We start from the raw sequence: 17,820 nt of genomic DNA, 5'->3' as shown, positions 1-17,820 counted from the left end.
TGTCATATACAAACCTGTTCTGAAAATTTCATGTCTCTATTTTATCTGATCTCAGAAACATTGGTTGGGCAGATGGATGGACGGACAAACCGAATAATTAAGCCTCTGTTTAAAACAAACAAACAAAAAACAAAAGCTTAAAAAACATTAAAAGGAAAAAAAAAGGGCAAAATGTTTCCCAGTTTACCAAAAACTCAGCCTAGATCTGGCCTTGGGGTTAGGGACGCCAATTGCATCGTTTGCCTAGGGCGCCAGTTGCTGGTAGTTAGTCTAGGGTTGCCCCTGTAGGGTGGAAATGTCACATGTTTACAAAAATATGCACACAAGTTGAGAGAGAGGGGGGGGGGGAAGAGAGAGAACTGTTTGATGGCAAATCCTGAAGTTCTTTATTCATTCAACCACAGAACATTCCCAGTAAGATCAGTGTCAGTGGAATCTTCCTTACAGTGCTCCACTAGTATATTTCAAACTGTACTTCATCCCAGAGTTGGAGAACAAGACCTTCCCAGATGAAAAGCCAATTCCTTCTCTGTGCTATTTCAATCTGACCTCTCAACTCCGTCTGCCAAAGGGGAACTAGTTGATATGAGTTGTAATTAAAATGGTGGCTTTGTGATGTGGATTCTGGACATGTGACTTGATATGTATGCGACCATAAAAATCTGATGGAGCAATCTAAAAAGTACCAATCTGCCTGATGCATGGATTTTTAATATAAATTAGAATGTTTATTTTTTAATTGTTTTGGTATAATAATATAGCATATATAGAATGGAGATGCAGTATTTAGTCAAAAAGAGTTCAATGTATCTCAGTCATGTTTCTGAAATTTAAAAAAGCTGCCTAGTACAGTCTAACTATATCAATTAAAAAAAGAAAGGAGATATTTATATGGCAACTTATAGAGCAGATTAACATTTTTAATGTGATAATAAATAAGCTTTTTTGTAAAAAATAAATTTTATTTTCAGGTAAAAGTTAAAAAAAGTTAGCTATTTTAGGAATTTAGAAACTAGGGCATTTTGAGAAGGGACTTAATAAAGGTGCATCTTTATTCTTCCCATCGGAACTGTAAACATAATAGCCTATTCAATTGCCACAACCCCTCAAGCACTCTCATTAAAGCTCACAATTGTCAGGCCTGATCATTACCTGGATGAGAAACCTACAAGGAAAATCCAAGTACAGCAAGAACTGATAGTGTTAATTCAGTTAGTGGCAGTTTTCTTTCCAATTCAGCATTGAACCAATGTTCTAAAGTACTGTTAGGGGAACTCTGGTCCTATAAGTGACATATTTCTTCAGATAAGGTGGAAAAAGGGTTCTGACCATTTGTAGTTATTAAAGTTCCCAGTGCACTTGTAAATCCTACACTGAAAGAGTCAGCAGAAGTGAGAATGACTGACACAGAAAACTGGTACCATTTACTATGTAATGCTATTTTTAGCACTGAAACAAATGTTGATAGTGTGCTTTCACTAAATTCTCAACTTCAGATGGGCTTGCAGTGAAAAACCCAAATATTCTGTAGTATTATTCATCATTATTAAAACTGTACTACAAATACCACTAACAAATCCCAAACACTATCATCATCATCATATGATTCTAGGAATGTCCGTGTGTGTCACTTTGAAGCCTAAAAATATCTTTAGATTCAGTAGGAAGCGGTGGAACAGCTACCAGTATAGTTAAGAGCTTTTTTTTGTTCATAATATCACCAGGCTGAATCATCAATGAGATTTGCAGTCTGTTTACTATCCAGCTTTTAAGTGCTCAGTCATTCTGATTTTACGAATTATGCCTGTGAGGTGTACAGCTACACAAGTGTAAGCTACACAGTAACACATGTATCTTTGCCATGCTAAGAATCCTAAAACATTGTGATATCAGAGGTAACTCAACCAATCACTACCTTTGCACTACAGCTAATTTGCATGCAACAATTTTATCGGTTGTAGGAGGGAGACTACGCAGATGCTGGATTACTTGGCCAAACTGCCACATGCACAAATCAACACAAATTTCCCAGCACAACGCCCCTAGACACAAATCAACACACACCTACATAAATGCAAACACACAACCCCTAACCACACCTCCCACTTGCCACCCACACAACTCTCCCTGAACAACATACCACGCACGATACCACTCTCAGCACATATTGCCTCTCACCACAGCACACATCCCTCATTTGCCACCCACACAATTTAACACACATATCCCAGCACAACCTCCCCTACAGATAAATCAACACAACCAGTATACACGATTACCTCAAACATACACCCATTTGCCACCACACAAATTCATAGAAGTCTTTTACCATGAAGGAACCCACAAAATACAGTCTTGCACGTGGTAATTATGTAGCATTACTCCAAAAAGTCATAATAATGTGTCTAGATAAATTAGTAGCCTGTAGCAAGCTTAGTATTACAGTTAGTGAAAATAAGCAACCTTATTTATTATGCTAATAAATATAACCTAACATGAAACTGGAAATTTTATACATAGAAACTGCTCATCTAACCCTACCTATGTAAATCTTTCTTGAGCATCTTAATTATTTACAAATATACATTTGTATTGTGTTGTGACCTGTCAGTATCTGATGTCAGCTCTCAACACCAATTCTTGCCGCTGGGTTACTGGGATGGCCTTGGGAGTCTCTCACTTTTTGTGAGGACTGTCTCCCTCCAGAGCTCAACATGAACTACTTATGTGTGGAGCTTCTGTTACTAGGGACACCAAGTTGAGCTTTTTTCAGCCTCTTCAGGTTTCCCTCTCAGAGTTCTACTAACCCTTCTTAAGTTAGTCTCCCTCTCCAATAAAGCCTGCCAAGACCTGCTGTCTGACCTTCAGACTCCCTTTTCCTTGTGACTGCCTTGTCATAGTTTCTAGATTTCTCTCTCTTGAGATCCACTCTTCAATTAACATCTTGACCAAAAAAAAAACCAAAAAAACCCAGAGGCTTCATCCTCTTTAATGATAACACCACTGGTGATGTCACCAGCCTCAACAGTTCCTTCACAATAACCAACCACACAATAACCCCAAAACACAATAAATACAGTAAACACAATAACCCCAAACATCAATCTGAAGCCCAGAACATCTACTAAGTCAGTGGAAAGTGAGTGAAATGGCTAAAAATATCATTGAGAGCTCTTTTTGTTTAGAATATCACTATGTTCAATCATCACTGTGATTTGTGGTCTGTTACCATTCTTTTAAAAAAAAAAAAAAAAAAAAAGTTCTGAGGCATTTTCAGCTTCTTTTTACACATAACCTTATGAATTAAACCACTGCAACAACATGGGCTTTCAGCTACTGATTTCACCCATAAAGAACACAGGTGTCACTTTGGAGAGACATCCATTTCTATGACTTACTTTAAATCTAGAAAGATTTGCATTGTAATGGTATATTGACCAAAACTGACCACTTCTTTGAATAAATACTTCTATATCAAATTTTAAACTCCAGTCAATGGAAAATATCATACTTTGCCAATTGGATCTATGGATACTGGCTTTTAAGTATATTCATGATTTTCCTTAAGTTTCTTTTCTCTGTAATGTTATTGGGTTTAGTCTTTACTTTCTAAAGGTATTATAGAGTGACTAATCTAAAAGTAAAATGAACAACAGATATTAAAAACAAAAATGAACAAAAGCCTCCCAACAGGATAGATTTCTTCCCCTTTACACATGTTGAATATCATTGTTGCTGAACTTCTGTTCCACATTTCTGTGTGCTACAAAATCTGGCCCATTTTTATTTTATTTTCCTAGTTATCATAAAAAATACATTTACGTATTAGTTGACATAGAAACCATGACTCTGGGCTTGTCTACTGCTGCAGCGCTTTAGTGAAGATGCTACCTATGCTAACGGGAAGGATTCCACTGTCAGCATAGGTAATCCATCTCCCCAGGAGGCGGTAGCTAGGTCAGTGCAGAATTCTCCCATCAACCTAGGTTGGCTTAACTGCATCTCTCAGAGATTTGGATATTTCACACTCCTGAGTGATGCAGTTGTACCTACCTAAATGCCGAGTGTAGACCAGGCCTAAACAGGGACACTACTATGCAGTTTTAGAAGAGAGGACTCTCTTACTTCTAAACATAAGACTTAAAAAGATACAAGAACAGAGCAACACGAAAATTCTCCACACTAAAGCTAGTGACACTGCTGTATGGATACACAGAGATTAATATTGTACATACAGGAAGTACTCTGTTGGTTATAAACATTGAATTAAAAGACAACTGGTGTGATTTGTTGAACAAAACTGCAATATCACTATAGGAAAAGTTCATTTTATTACATATTCATGCCAATTCCCTCCTTACAGGAATCAACCCTCTTGCCTCTGAGCAGCAGTTGTCAGACTTTCAGCAGGAGGTATGGATTTACATAGGCTCCTCGGGTGGAGAGGTCCAGTACTAGATTTTAGAATACGTAGTGCCTCCACCTAGGTAAATGGCCTTGATACCCCATGTGCTGGCTTTAGAAGTCTTATCTCCAGTAGATTTTACAAAGAACCTCAGAATATCCCAGAATATCATCCTAACAGCAGCAGTGCTTACAATTTAAACAACTCAACAAACACACTGTAAAACAGTAAACTGAACAGTAAAATACACATACGGATGTGGCTTTTTTTAAAACAGCGGCATAGATGGTAAAGATCCCGCCTGATTCCAGACTCGCTCCACTCACAAACAAACCCGGGGGGGGGGTGACATGATTTCTCATCCAAACACTACATGTTTTCTAAACAGCCTGAAGGCAAGCACCTGTTTGTGTGTTTCCTCTCTCACTGTGTATGTAAGTATATCATTCAACCAGAAATGATGATGAATTTGCTGGACATATTCAATTTTGAATTTTCTTGAATTAATTTGGTATCATTAATTGAGAAAATTAGATTAATTTTCATTTTTAAAGTGACCTTTTAAAATGATTTTTAGAGCCTTTATTTATCTACATTTTGTAGAGTGAGCCTGTATTTTCTGCCGAATGCAATATTCTGTAAGATAGCAAACTAATGAAAGGGGATCCAATGCATTGGGCAGTAAATGAGAAAGCCTATGAGATGTTTTTTACGGAACAGTGTACATTTATGATGGAATCTATTGATTGACAGATTATTATAATGTTTTTACTGTTATGTTTTTCCTCAGAACAATTCCACTTTGTTCTTTTATAAGCTGCATCCATATATTCCCTGTCTTCAGATAAGGATAGAGAAGACTGAGAAACAACTCCTGAAAAAATGTGATAGCACAGATAGTTTTTTTCAGATTAATGTTTTGCTAAAGAGCTTTTAATACAGATTTTTTTTAAACTTAAAACTTCATAACACCAGTGAACTTTATCTCTAATATTTTAACATGTTTCAGACGAATCCTGGAAAAATCTGCATGATTACCAACATTTTTTGTGAGGAACTGTGGAAGGGATGTTTATTTTCACCTCACAAGCTCAGCCTTCATCTCTGCAGTGCTTGTGAGCAGATCAGCAGCTTCTCAGGAAGGGAGTAGGGAGGGAGTAAGCCATTGCCTGTCCTCCAAACCCTGCATGTCCTTTGATCATTGGTTGCAAGTATAATATATCATTTGACTAGTGACCTCTGGATTATTTAGCAATGGTCATTATAGAGATTTTCATGGCAATGTTTTCTTCCATTGTATGTAACAATAATTGTACGGTGAGATATGGCTCAATCATGATATCCAATTCACTGCAGTCTCTTGGGAGTGTATTGGAATTCACTTCTTGAATAAGGAACAACTTCCTCATACAAAGTCCATCTATGAAAATAATCATCTAATATGTTCAAATGTCATGTGTTTTTCCATTTGCTCAGTCAAGCAAACATGTGCATTCAGTAACTGCATTTTGAATAAATTAGGGATGTTTACTGGCCATTGTAAAATCTAAAAATATATTCCCCAAATATAACATGTTTCTCTTCATGTACATAACTTTGGAAATGTCCTCCTCCTTATTCTACTTATATTCATGACAATACTAGAAGTTTGATCCAAAGTGCAAGGAAGTGAATTGTGAGTCAGTTATTGCACAGACTTCAAGGGGCCCTGACCGTATGTAATGAATGGGATACTTGTAAAGCCACTATCTACTACACCATATATTTTAGCACCACTGTCTGTGGCAATCATTGCCCTCTTTTGGCTTGAGGATGTGGGCTGACTTAATTAGAGCAGTATAGTATATATGGGATTATTTTTAACTCCTTCACTGAAGGATTCTGCTGCAGATTCAATGCTACAATATGGCAACAACCGTAAATGCTGATGTTCCACTAGAAGCAATGTAGTCCCCTATATATGGCACAGAATTCTCTCCTGACAACACACAAAGGGCATGACATTTTCAAACTTCACAAGTTAACTAGACAGTGGTTTTGGCAATTTTGAAGGTGCACTCCTCCATTAGACTCTGTAATGAAAAGTGTGAGAGCTTAGTGCTATCAGACATTGTGCTGTTAAAGGTACATCTCTACTCCGATATAATGCCACCCGATATAACATGAATTCAGATATAACGTGGTAAAGCAGCGCTCTGGTGGTGCAGGGCTGCGCGCTCCGACGGATCAAATCAAGTTCAATATAATGCGATTTCACCTATAATGCGGTAAGATTATTTGGCTCCCGAGGACAATGTTATATCAAGGTAGAGGTGTACTGTCTTTTGGATGAGAAGATAAAATCAATGTTCTTACCATCTGTACTCAGATCCCATGGCACTTTGCACAAAAGTAGGGATGTTACTCCTGTTGTCACCAAATGTCACCAAAGGCAATTCTAACACATGACAATCTATGTTTTCCAACAGTTTCAGCTAGATACCACATTCTTCACTTCCAATCCTAAACTACTGTGCACTGTTAAATAATTACTGTGTTCCATCTCAGACAAGTCTGCATTTCTGTAAACGAAATTAATATGTTGAGCTCTTTAGGGTTCTTCATTAGCTTATGGATGAAATGTGGTATATACTATACTACATTTCTATTATACCACATTTCCACTGAAATTAGATTTTTCTCATCTACATGGTAAATTAGACAGTAACAAAAAAGCTAGTGCTCTTTACCATCTAGAACCATAATATGTAAAATCTTTGCCCTCTAAAAGTACTCTTACTGGTACTGTTGCTATTTGTAGCAGGTTTTCAATTTGGAGGAGAAAAGACATGACCGATGATTTTGAATTAAAGATCTGTCGATGACAAATATGCCTTACAGGTACTACTACTAGTCCAAATGTCAGTGGTACACTGTGCTATTCCTTTTTCAATACAATTCACCAGAGATTCCGTTTCCTCCTGTATTATTTTTAAAAACAATTGTAATTGGACTTGTGACTAGAAATTATTGAAATAGGGTATTCTTTTGGTTTTAAGTATTATAGGTAAAGGAAATGGCTTGAGGAAAAGCCAAATTCCACTACCTCCATGAAAGGGGAGAATCAGGTTAACAGTCAAATCAGATTGTGTACATTTAACATATGCCAGAGGAAGGAGAGCCAGCTTCATTCTAAAAACATATAAGCCAACCAACCACACACACCACCCCTCTTCCAGAAAAATTCCCACCAAACCAAAGCCACACAATAATATTTTAGGGGGGCCATGTTGTTGTGATGTAATTTTCTCTGGCTATCCTACTTTGCTTTGTGTGCCTTTTGGCTCATGGAGTAGAAAAGTGGGTGCCTGGTAGCAGATGCAGGTGGATACTGATGGCTTACTCCAAATCCCTCCAGAGTTCACTCTGGAAGGTTCCATGGCCCTGCGATACCTCATATTTGCCAATTTTTAACAGTTTAGGTTATCCATGATAAACCAATAGGACTCACCTATCCTTCACAAAATTCTTTTGTTCATCTATAAACTTTTTCAGTTATTTCTGAAACACTAAAACAGGACTCATTACTAGAAACCTGTCCAAGAGAAGAAGATCTACTCTTGGAAGGTGTAATCTCTGCTGAAAGCTCTCCACAGAGAGATATAGAGAAGAAATTGTAACTGAAGTAACCATTCTTTATTGTTTGTATTCTCTTTTGTTTTTAATTTTATTCTTTAACAATAGTTAATAATAGTGATTATTTTGCTTTTGTTTAATTGTGATATCCACTCAGGTGTGGCACAGAACTCCATGTAACTAAAGTAAGTAGTGTGAGTCACATCCCTGAATGAAAAGACAATGATGATTTGGCCCATCATTTCTTGTTTTTCTACACTATGAAATTTAGTAATTTGGGCAATAAAATTACTTGGTGCTCAATGACTTGAAACATTCTCAGTGTCCTCCACAGGTGTATTAGACAAGAATATTTATTCAAAAGAAAACCTTAGCAAAACAGAAATACTTGAAGCAGCCAGAATAGCATATAATACTGACAGCTCTTCTAAAGCATCTCATGTTGTAGGTTAGTTGATCTGAAAATACTCAGAATTGATGAGGTGAATGAAAGTTTCAAAATCTGAACTTCAATCTAGATCTGAATCTTGTGGTTGACTATCCTATAATTTAGAGAGTCCAGCTGCCTGATCCAGACAATTATAAGTTCAGGGGCAATTGTTCAAACTTAGATTCTGCATTTTCACATATTCTACATTTCATTGCTACGTGCAGATAGATATATCAGGACAGAGTCCTTAACATGTGTCATGAATTATTACAAGCATTCTGACCAATTTATAAAAACAAAACAAGAAATAAGATATTACAATATTGTAGAAGGCAATTTTAATTCACAAATACTGTGCATATGATAATTCACATTAACTAAACCAATTTCTGTTGCTGTTATTATTTGTTAAAGTGATGTGAAATATGATTTATTCACATTAACTTCTGAAAGTAATATACAGTTTAGAAACTGCAGAGACTCTTCCCATTCACTTCTTGTCTTTTATTAAGTGATTCATGAGGTGTACAAGAAATTACCTGAAAAGAAATAATGTGAAAAGAACCACTGATTCTTTTGGGGGGGGGGGTGTATCTTACACTTCTAGCTAGAAAAGAAGCCAGCATACAATCCTAATCAAATTTAAAATATAATTATTAAATGTATAGGTTAATGCAGAACTATAGGTAAAAGGATTTTTCTCACATTAAAGCATCCACAGTAAAAAAGTGATACCCTGTATAATCATTTAAATACATTTTTGGTGAGGAAGGTAAGATAAAAAATGATGTTTGTATATGACAGCAAAGGAAATTAACTGTAAAACAGACCTCTCTCTCTTCTTTGTATTTATTATGTTTAAAATGGTGGTTTAAGAAACAAATGGTATATATATTTGCAATTTGATTAAAAATACTGAGTCAAACGCAGCCCTCACATATCTCCATTAAATTAAATGAAGATATACCAGAAATTAATATGGTCTCTCTATTGTGACAGCATTTTACAATTCCTACACTGCTCTTTTTCTTGAGTTCCTCATTTTGAATCTTTTCCCTGCACTGAAGCTTTGGCTGGTTGAGGTGTATGTAAATATAGCTTCAGAGTAAATTTCTTCTCCTCTTTAAAAGAAATCATTTTGGTGCTGTAACTGGTATATTTCTAAATAAAATATGCTGAGGAGCATACTTGCAAGCATATAATAATTAAAATGTGTTCAGATCTCAATGCTAGAAATAAGTATATATTTAAATTATGTTTTTAATTTTACTTTTGTGTTTCTTGACTTTGGTTGTAATCCAAAGGTCTTGAATACATTCTCCGTAATGGATCCCTAGTGGACACAGTTGTGACAGTTAAGCATACAAGGGCCATATATTGTTATCCTTTCATTTGTAACTTGTCTTCTTAAAGCAGCATATATTAATAGCTCATTCCATTAAATACCAAATCATCTGGGTAAACATTTTTCCATATACTATAGTATCTTTGTGTAACATGTAGAATAAAAACACTCTTACCATCATCATTCTGAGCCAAACAATTGGTGAAGACAGAAGCAATCACAATTCCTACAGCCAACCATTCCCAGAGACAAAACTGCTGTAGCATTTTCTATTGAACTTCACTCAAGGAAGATCTGAAATAAAAAGAAAGATTTGACATGTTCATCAATCAGTTAAGGTAAATGCACCTGTCAATGCACAGAGGTTATAATGACTTCATGGTTAATCACTTGTAGCATGGGTCCCTAAGCAATATTACTAAATGATATGTATCTATCAGCAAGCATGTTCAATCTCCAGAACAGGACAGTTTTGTTTTGTTTATGTTATTGCTCTTTATACATCAATCATGGTGTTAGAGAACTGTGAAATGTTTTATGTTAGTCAAACATATATTAAATGTTAGACAAATTAATATATAACATGATAAGAAAAGATAACTTTGCTTTTTGTATATTTTTGCTGAGATAGCACTTTAGATTTTGCTGCAAGAGTTTGAAAATCAGAAAACTGGTTTGTGTGTCTTATTTGTAAAATATTTGGCCTAAGCAAGTAACAAGGTAAAACACACAATCAAGAGGAATCGGTTAGCTTTGCAGAAAATCAGGTGTACATCCCTCCTCCCTTCAACAAGACAAGCTAACAAGCAAAAACCCAACATCACAAAAAACAGACCAGTGAAATGAACAACTACTATTGTAAAATAAAAACACCTGGATGAAACCAGTGGGAGTGGGCTGGGACCAAAAAAAAATTAGATGTGTTGGGAAACAAAAAAATAGAAGTCAGTATCAGCAGAAAACTCAAAAATGTATTAATTGAGGTTAATTATTGTAATGTATGCATGAGAATGTTTTAATTAGGAGGTTAGAATGTAATGTATAAAAATAAAGACAAATGAAGTAGTTCTGCAAACTGAGTCTGCACAAAGTTACAAAAAGAAAATTAAAAATTTAACAATAAGGGACTAGAGAAAATACTGGGGAAGACTAGTCAAGCATAGCAGAAACCAAAGATTTGAAGAGAGTCACCCTGTCCTCAGGGAAAGTAACTTGATCATTTACTTTTCTTGACTTCTCTCTTTTTACATGTATAGGTAATTCATATGTAATAATAACCCTGTCTTAAAATGTATATAACAAAAGCTAAAAACCAACAACTCTAAGTCTAGAGTGGAGTGGATCTTGTTTCTCACTCAACAAAGTTATCAAGCAAAGAAATATGTTATTCTCCTTCCTTCAACTTCACCATTAAAGTTCACTGCTTTTCTGAAAAGTGATTATATAAAAACAGATGTACCAGTCCTTAAAGCTGCTGCCCAACTGCTGGGCTTGGCTGGGAGATATCCCACAGCATTTAGACCCACTGAGTACACTCAGGCTTCTAATAACATGTGGGACTGGTCCATTGCCAGTGCAGCACAACCCACAGAATAAGGCAACCAGGTGGACACAGGTCCACTGAACCAAACCAAAGTTTAGAAAGAGTAGCATTTTTAAAGCTATACAATGCTCTATTCTGTTATTCTGATTTAAAAAAAAAAAAAAAAAAAAGAACTACAATTCAGGGATGAAAAAAAAAAATCACATTATTCTGAACATTTTTATATAAAAATATGAGAATAAAAACAGTGAAATCTCAAATAGAAGCAACAAGAACCATGAAAATGAAGAGAGACATGGATAGTAAAACATAGCTATTGTCTAAAAAGTATATAAATGCTGTTATTTTACTCATGTAAAGCACTTAGCTCACTGGTTTTCCTTACCACTTTCTGCTAGTATTTTTGTATTATGGTCATATATATTTTCATTAATTTCTGAGTCAAACAATTGTCCCACTCTCTGCCACTTAACGGCCTTCAGCATCAAAGCAATCTGATCTGCCATCAACAAGAAATTCTTGAAGTCACTACTATCTATCATTTTCCTTCAAGAAATTAAACTTCTCCTATCTCTGCATCTGCATAGTTTCATCTTAGGCATTTATTTACATCACTAACAATAGTATCATATTAGGACATTAAAGCTTTTTTCTAAATAACTCACACTAAAAGTTACATTTATTGCAACCAAGAGATTGCAGGGTTTCTGCTAAAAAATAAATGACAGCTCTGTTAAGTACTGGAAGAGGCACATACCTCTACAAGACTTGGTTTGATTCTTTTATTCCCAGTTTATAGCAGTGACACTGCACTTCGTATTCTTCATAGTGATATTATTATATGATATGATGCTTTCAGTATAGATAGCTGGTTGGGAAGGGCCTGTTCAGGGCAATGAGCCATTAGGGGACACAATAGGCCTTAGGAGAAGAAGCTTGTCTCCCACCTGGTGAGCCTTCCTCAAAACACTCCAGACAGCCTGTAAATAATGGCTGCTATGACTCTACAAGGACATGTGACCAGACCATATGATTCTGGATTCCATCTTGGGATGTCAGTATTTTTCCACAAACCACTCTGGGAACCAAGTTTTGAAACAAAGGGTTGCTGCCAAATGCTAAAGCTATATAAGACAGGTAGTGACATCATCTGTTATTCTTCACTCCCCACACAAGAAGACTCCTGGAAACACCTGACACGGGGTGGGGGGGGGGAACTGCTGGGATTTCTAGCCTGTGTATAAAGACCTGAGAAACCCAAGCTGTAAAGCTAATGCAGCTTGTGCCTTAAGAATGTACAAGTTAGCCTGTACCATCAGTTAGAGTGAGACTCTGCTGTTCATATCCAATCTATGTAGCATATTAAGCTTAGTTTGCATTTTTGTTTATTTGCCAGGTAATCTGCTTTGATCTCTTTGCTATCACTTACAATCTGTTTTCTAGTTTATATATTTATTTTATGTTTTAATCTAAACCAGTGAGTTTGGAGTGAAGCGCATGGATTTGCTCAGAGAGGCTGTTGCATATTTCTCTCCACTCCACATTGGGAGCAGGAGGGATGAACTCTATGAGTTTACACTGTACAGTTCCCTGTGCAGCGCAAGCTGGTGTAATTTTGGATTTATGCTCCTGAGGGGGTACATGCCTGGGGAGCTTTAGCCTTTCTACTGTTGGTTTATGCAGTGGCTAGTCAGAAAGCCTGCATCTAACTGCAATTGGGTATGCTGGTGGAAGTATGAAGATATACTCTCAGTTTTAGCTTGGTGGGGAGAACATCAATTCCAAAAAACCAGAGAAGCCCTTATGTGTGATAAGGGCATTTAGACTGTGAGCAGAACCTCCAGTGAAGGAAGATGAATAATGCTCTTAATAGCAGCAGTTTCAATTCTTGTCTTCAGGGCTTTCCTTTACTGATTCATAAACAAATTATTCCAAAAACAAACCACTCAGAACAGTGTCTTCCAACTTCCAGAGACTGTTCCAGCTTCCTAGCTTCATCTCTCCAGGTTGCTTCCACAGCCATTTCCCTCATCCCCAATAAATTAGGTGAAAGGGCATGTCTTAACTCCTCATCTACTGTCATGTCCTTGCCTCAGACCTCCACTGATAGGGTGGTACAGAGGAGACAGAGAAGATGTAATTGGAAATTTGTGCAGAAATCATTGTTGAATGAACCAACAGTAGTTTCCCCTCTAAAGGAATGGCTAGATTTGTTGAAGCCCCCATTTTAGCACCTTAGAGAACAGAAGAGGACGCGGAGCATTTCGGAGATTGTGGAGGTATGCAGAGGTCCACACATTCATGGCAAAGTATGTGTTTTAATCCCTAAATTGTTGCTATTTCTTCAGCGTAGGCCAAAATTAGCCTTCAACAGAGTGATAAAGAGGAAGCTTCTAGACCAAATGTAGGTTTCTCCAGTGTAGGGTAGGAACATGTGATGCCATAGAAAGAAAGCAACAGACCTTCTACTCAAGACCACACAAAATTTCCCAGTGTTACAATTTTATTTTTCCTTCAGTAATTCAGACATGGCTTGGTCTTGTTACCTTTTTAAAATTTATTCAAGTGCTACTTTCTGATTAGTTAAATTGCTAGTTTACCAGTTTCAGCCAATATGAAGTTACTTGTGGTTTAAAACACAACTTTTAAAGTAAGTAAATAAATTTATGATGATGTTTTTTTCTTAGCTGGTTAATATTAAACAAATTTGATCATTATATAAAGCAATGTTTCCCAGACCTGGGACACCGCTTGTATAGGGAAACCCCTGGTGGGCCGGGCCAGTTTGTTTACCTGCCGCTTCTGCAGATCCAGCTGATCGTGGCTCCCACTGGCCGCAGGTCACTGCTACAGGCCAATGGGAGCTGCTGGAAGTGGCAGCCAGTACGTCCCTCAGCCTGCGATTGGCCAGACCTGCAGGTAAACAATCTGACCCAGCCAGCCAGGGGCTTTCCTTACACAAGCAGCGTCCCAAGTTTGGGAAACACTGATATAAAGCATAGCCACTTCACAGTATGATTTATTAATTTAATATAATCACCAGCATCCTTAATTGGCTTTTGAGGATATGTGAGAATCTCAGAATAAATTTATTCACAGATCTTCCCAATGAATGAGCAAGGGATCATAAATACCTTATATGCTTTACAGTTTTCCTAGTCTTTTAGAACGCTAATAAAATAAAGGTTTAAATACTAATAAAATTACTTTAAATATTACTAGTTGTCAAATGCTTCCAAGTTTTTTTTAATAGTTCAGAAATGCTAAGCAAATAATCTAGGATTACAGATCTGCAGCAAACAGAATGAGTTCATTTTAAAATATTTAATTAAATTAGATAACATAAATCAGCAAATGAACATGCATACAAAGAAAAGTGCACCTCTTTGTAATAGTCCTGAAGAAGAATAAGCATTTACACTTCCCTAATGATTTTTATATTAAAAAATGACCAGTTCTTCAACAAAAATGCTTAACTTTAGAATGATAGTTATTGAGTCCTCAACTGATATCCAATATGGTGGGACTACTCCAGAGAGGTTTTAGGACTCAGACATCTTGGCAGATTTATTTTTGATTCAGATGAAATGTCAAGTAAACCATAAGGATGGAAATGGAGTTGTTCCAAGAGTAAATGTATCTAGATGAAACTGTAAATAGAGCAAAATAAAAAACTGAGCCTTTCATTCAGCAACCCTGTGGGCCGCTGTAACAGAAACTGGAATCAGAAATTTAGTAAACACAAGCATCCTTACCAAATAAGAAGTAAACAGAATCTTCAAATGCCAAAACAGGTCACAAACAGCACAAATAAGTTTGAAGACCTTAAGTGAGACAGTTGAGGATTTATTACTCATGTGAGTAAGAGATGCAGGCTCAAGCTCTAAATTTGCAATGTAACAGAGAATAAAAAAAGGCTAATATGATTACTGGTGTAGAAAAGTATAGTATTTCTACATGGTACGGTACCTAAATGTTTTACAGAAAGATGCAATGAAGAGGGAGTTCAAAGAGTAACACACAAGATGGGGAATTATATAGCTGAGAGCAAAGACTTTAACTAGGAGTACTAATATGAAATTAAGAGAGGAAAAATGCAGGTTCAGTATCAGGAAATTTCTGATAATCAGTATTCCTAGGAGTGTGAGATATACGACATTTAGGGGGGAAACAGGCCCAAATGGAGTGATGGAAGGCCCATTGCTTTTGGTACTAGCTCCCCCCCATTAGTCCTTCACAAAATAAAAATAAATAAATAAATAAAAAGGCACCATACCGTCCCATTCAACCCAGGGTGAAACAGAATAATGAAATAAACCAGAAAATGGAGATGGCCATGAGCTAAAACAGTGTTTTTCAATCTTTTTTCATTTGTGGACCCCTAAAAAATTTCAAATGGAAGTAAGTCCCCTTTGGAAATCTTAACAGTAGCCTGAAGACCCACCACGGATCTGAGGACCACAGCTTATTAACCACTCTTCTATGGTAATGACAACCTTTTGTAGACCCTTTAGATATAGTCTGTGGGCCACAGGAGACCACAGACCCCTGGTTGAAAACAACTGAGCTAAAAAAGAAAAATAAATCTTGTCCTGGCCCCCCCAACTCTTTAATCTACAGCTAGGGCCTAGACTGAACAATAACACTGAATCTCAACAATCCAAAATATATGGAGAAATATAGATATGGATCTATATCCAATTTTGCACCTCTTAAAACAGTGGGAGTTTTGCCATTGACTTCATTGGAGGTGAATTCAGCAGTGTGTGGCTTAGGTCCATCTCTAATATTAATATTAACTATACACTTAAAATGCTTATTTTATAAACACATCCATATATCAATACCTTGCTAAAATGGATTACTACCCTGTAGCAGCAAATTTGATGATACTATACCAAAGATTATGAAAATACTTCAAAATAGTCATTAGAATATGTAAACAAAATAAGCATGCATTAAAAATAGGTAAAAATGGATTTATTCAATAGCCCCACATGTAAATATTTTAAATAGAAAATATTTGTTTACATGAGAGAATACAATAGCTCCCTTGGAACTGCCATGGTTGAATAAATAATACAGGTTTTTAAAACTGTCTAACTACTCATTTTCATATAAAGTATTTATTTATGCAACCAAGCAAAACATCTTCAGGGATCATAACTTGTATACTTTAATTAGTTCTTTTTCCTCTGTGAGTTTATTAGCGTTGCAATAAAAATTGAAAATGAACAAATAAATAATCTACTTTTAAATAATATTTAATGGATATATTCTGTCATAGGATATCACATCAATGTTTTTACTAAGCAAAACTCTTACTCTTTTAATGTTGAAGTTTTTTTAAATTAAAATCTGTTCAAACATTAGATACCTAAAGCAAAGCACTTCCAGCCTGACATTGGAATGATAACATTTCAAATAATTCCAGTTCTTTATGTAAATTTTGGGCACATTCAACAGCAAAAGGTTAATCAGACCTATGTTAGTTCACAAATAGAAGAAAACACCTCCGAAGTGTGACTTAAAATCACAAAAGTTAGGAAACTCAATGATGTTTAAAACTCAATCCCTAATTCAGACTAGTGTCACTATGCATGACAGGGGCCATGTCTAACTGTAGGGTGCTGTTCCATAATCCAGTGAGGGAGAGCTCTAGAAAGGTGCTAATTATCCTCACCACCCATTTTCTCCAAGAAGAATTAAGGGCACTCAGCAGTTCACATGGTCTGACCTTGTATTTATTCTACGATACCCCTGTATCTCTCTTTCCCATTCATCCCTCCTCCTGGAACCATGGACATCCTTCAGCTGTTGCACAATGTGGATCCCAAACGCTAATTCTAGCTGGAGTCTCCAATGGAGCGGTTACTTAACTTGTGCAGTAACTGGAGTGCCTCAAGATGTGCCCCCCTGTGGAGTGTGCAATTTTAGGTACACCTGTGTTCCCGCGCCTTTGAAACTTTTGGTAGCAGTGCCTGGTCAGCATATACATGCCCACACGACAGCCTCATCTCCCGTACTGAGGCTATATAGGACTGCATGAGTGAACCACCCTCAGTTTCTACTCTACTGCAAAGCCCATAGAGGCAGCTCCAAAGCAGAGGGGAGGTAGAAGAGTATCCAAGGAACACATATCTTGAAGAACTCCAATTACTGCACAAGATGTGCAACCTCTCCTTCTTCGACTGGTGTCCCTGTGGGTGCTCCACTTTAGGTGACTCCCTAGCAGCATCCCTTTAAGAAGATGGCAGTTCGGATCAGTGTCCATGACTGAAGAAAGAACTGCACTGATTATAGCTTGATTCACACTGCAAGGTCAGATGTTGCAGTAATGGGCAGCAAACATGCACTGAGGACCAAGCTGCAGTCTTGAAGATTTCAGCAACTGAAACCACTTTGAGTAGGGCTACAGACATAGACTGATCTAGGAGAGTATACAGTCACTCTTAAGGGAGGTGTAACGTCAGTGAAACCAT

General features: G+C 36.7%; 1 protein-coding gene across 1 annotated transcript in view; it reads right to left on the bottom strand.

Moving 5' to 3' along the window:
* The window catches only part of PCDH15 (protocadherin related 15), a 1,383,724-nt gene that overhangs the window by 661,988 nt on the left and 703,916 nt on the right, over positions 1 to 17,820 (bottom strand). Inside the window, exon 5 of the mRNA XM_075072657.1 lies at positions 9,971 to 10,089. Within this exon, the coding sequence (XP_074928758.1) occupies positions 9,971 to 10,061 (91 nt within the window). The 5' untranslated portion in view covers positions 10,062 to 10,089. The remainder of the gene's footprint in view (positions 1 to 9,970; positions 10,090 to 17,820) is intronic.

This window comes from Chelonoidis abingdonii, chromosome 15, assembly GCF_003597395.2.
Source record: "Chelonoidis abingdonii isolate Lonesome George chromosome 15, CheloAbing_2.0, whole genome shotgun sequence".
Taxonomy (NCBI): domain Eukaryota; kingdom Metazoa; phylum Chordata; order Testudines; family Testudinidae; genus Chelonoidis; species Chelonoidis abingdonii.
Note: the sequence above shows the minus strand (reverse complement) of the source record. Positions and strands in the feature narration are given on the sequence as shown.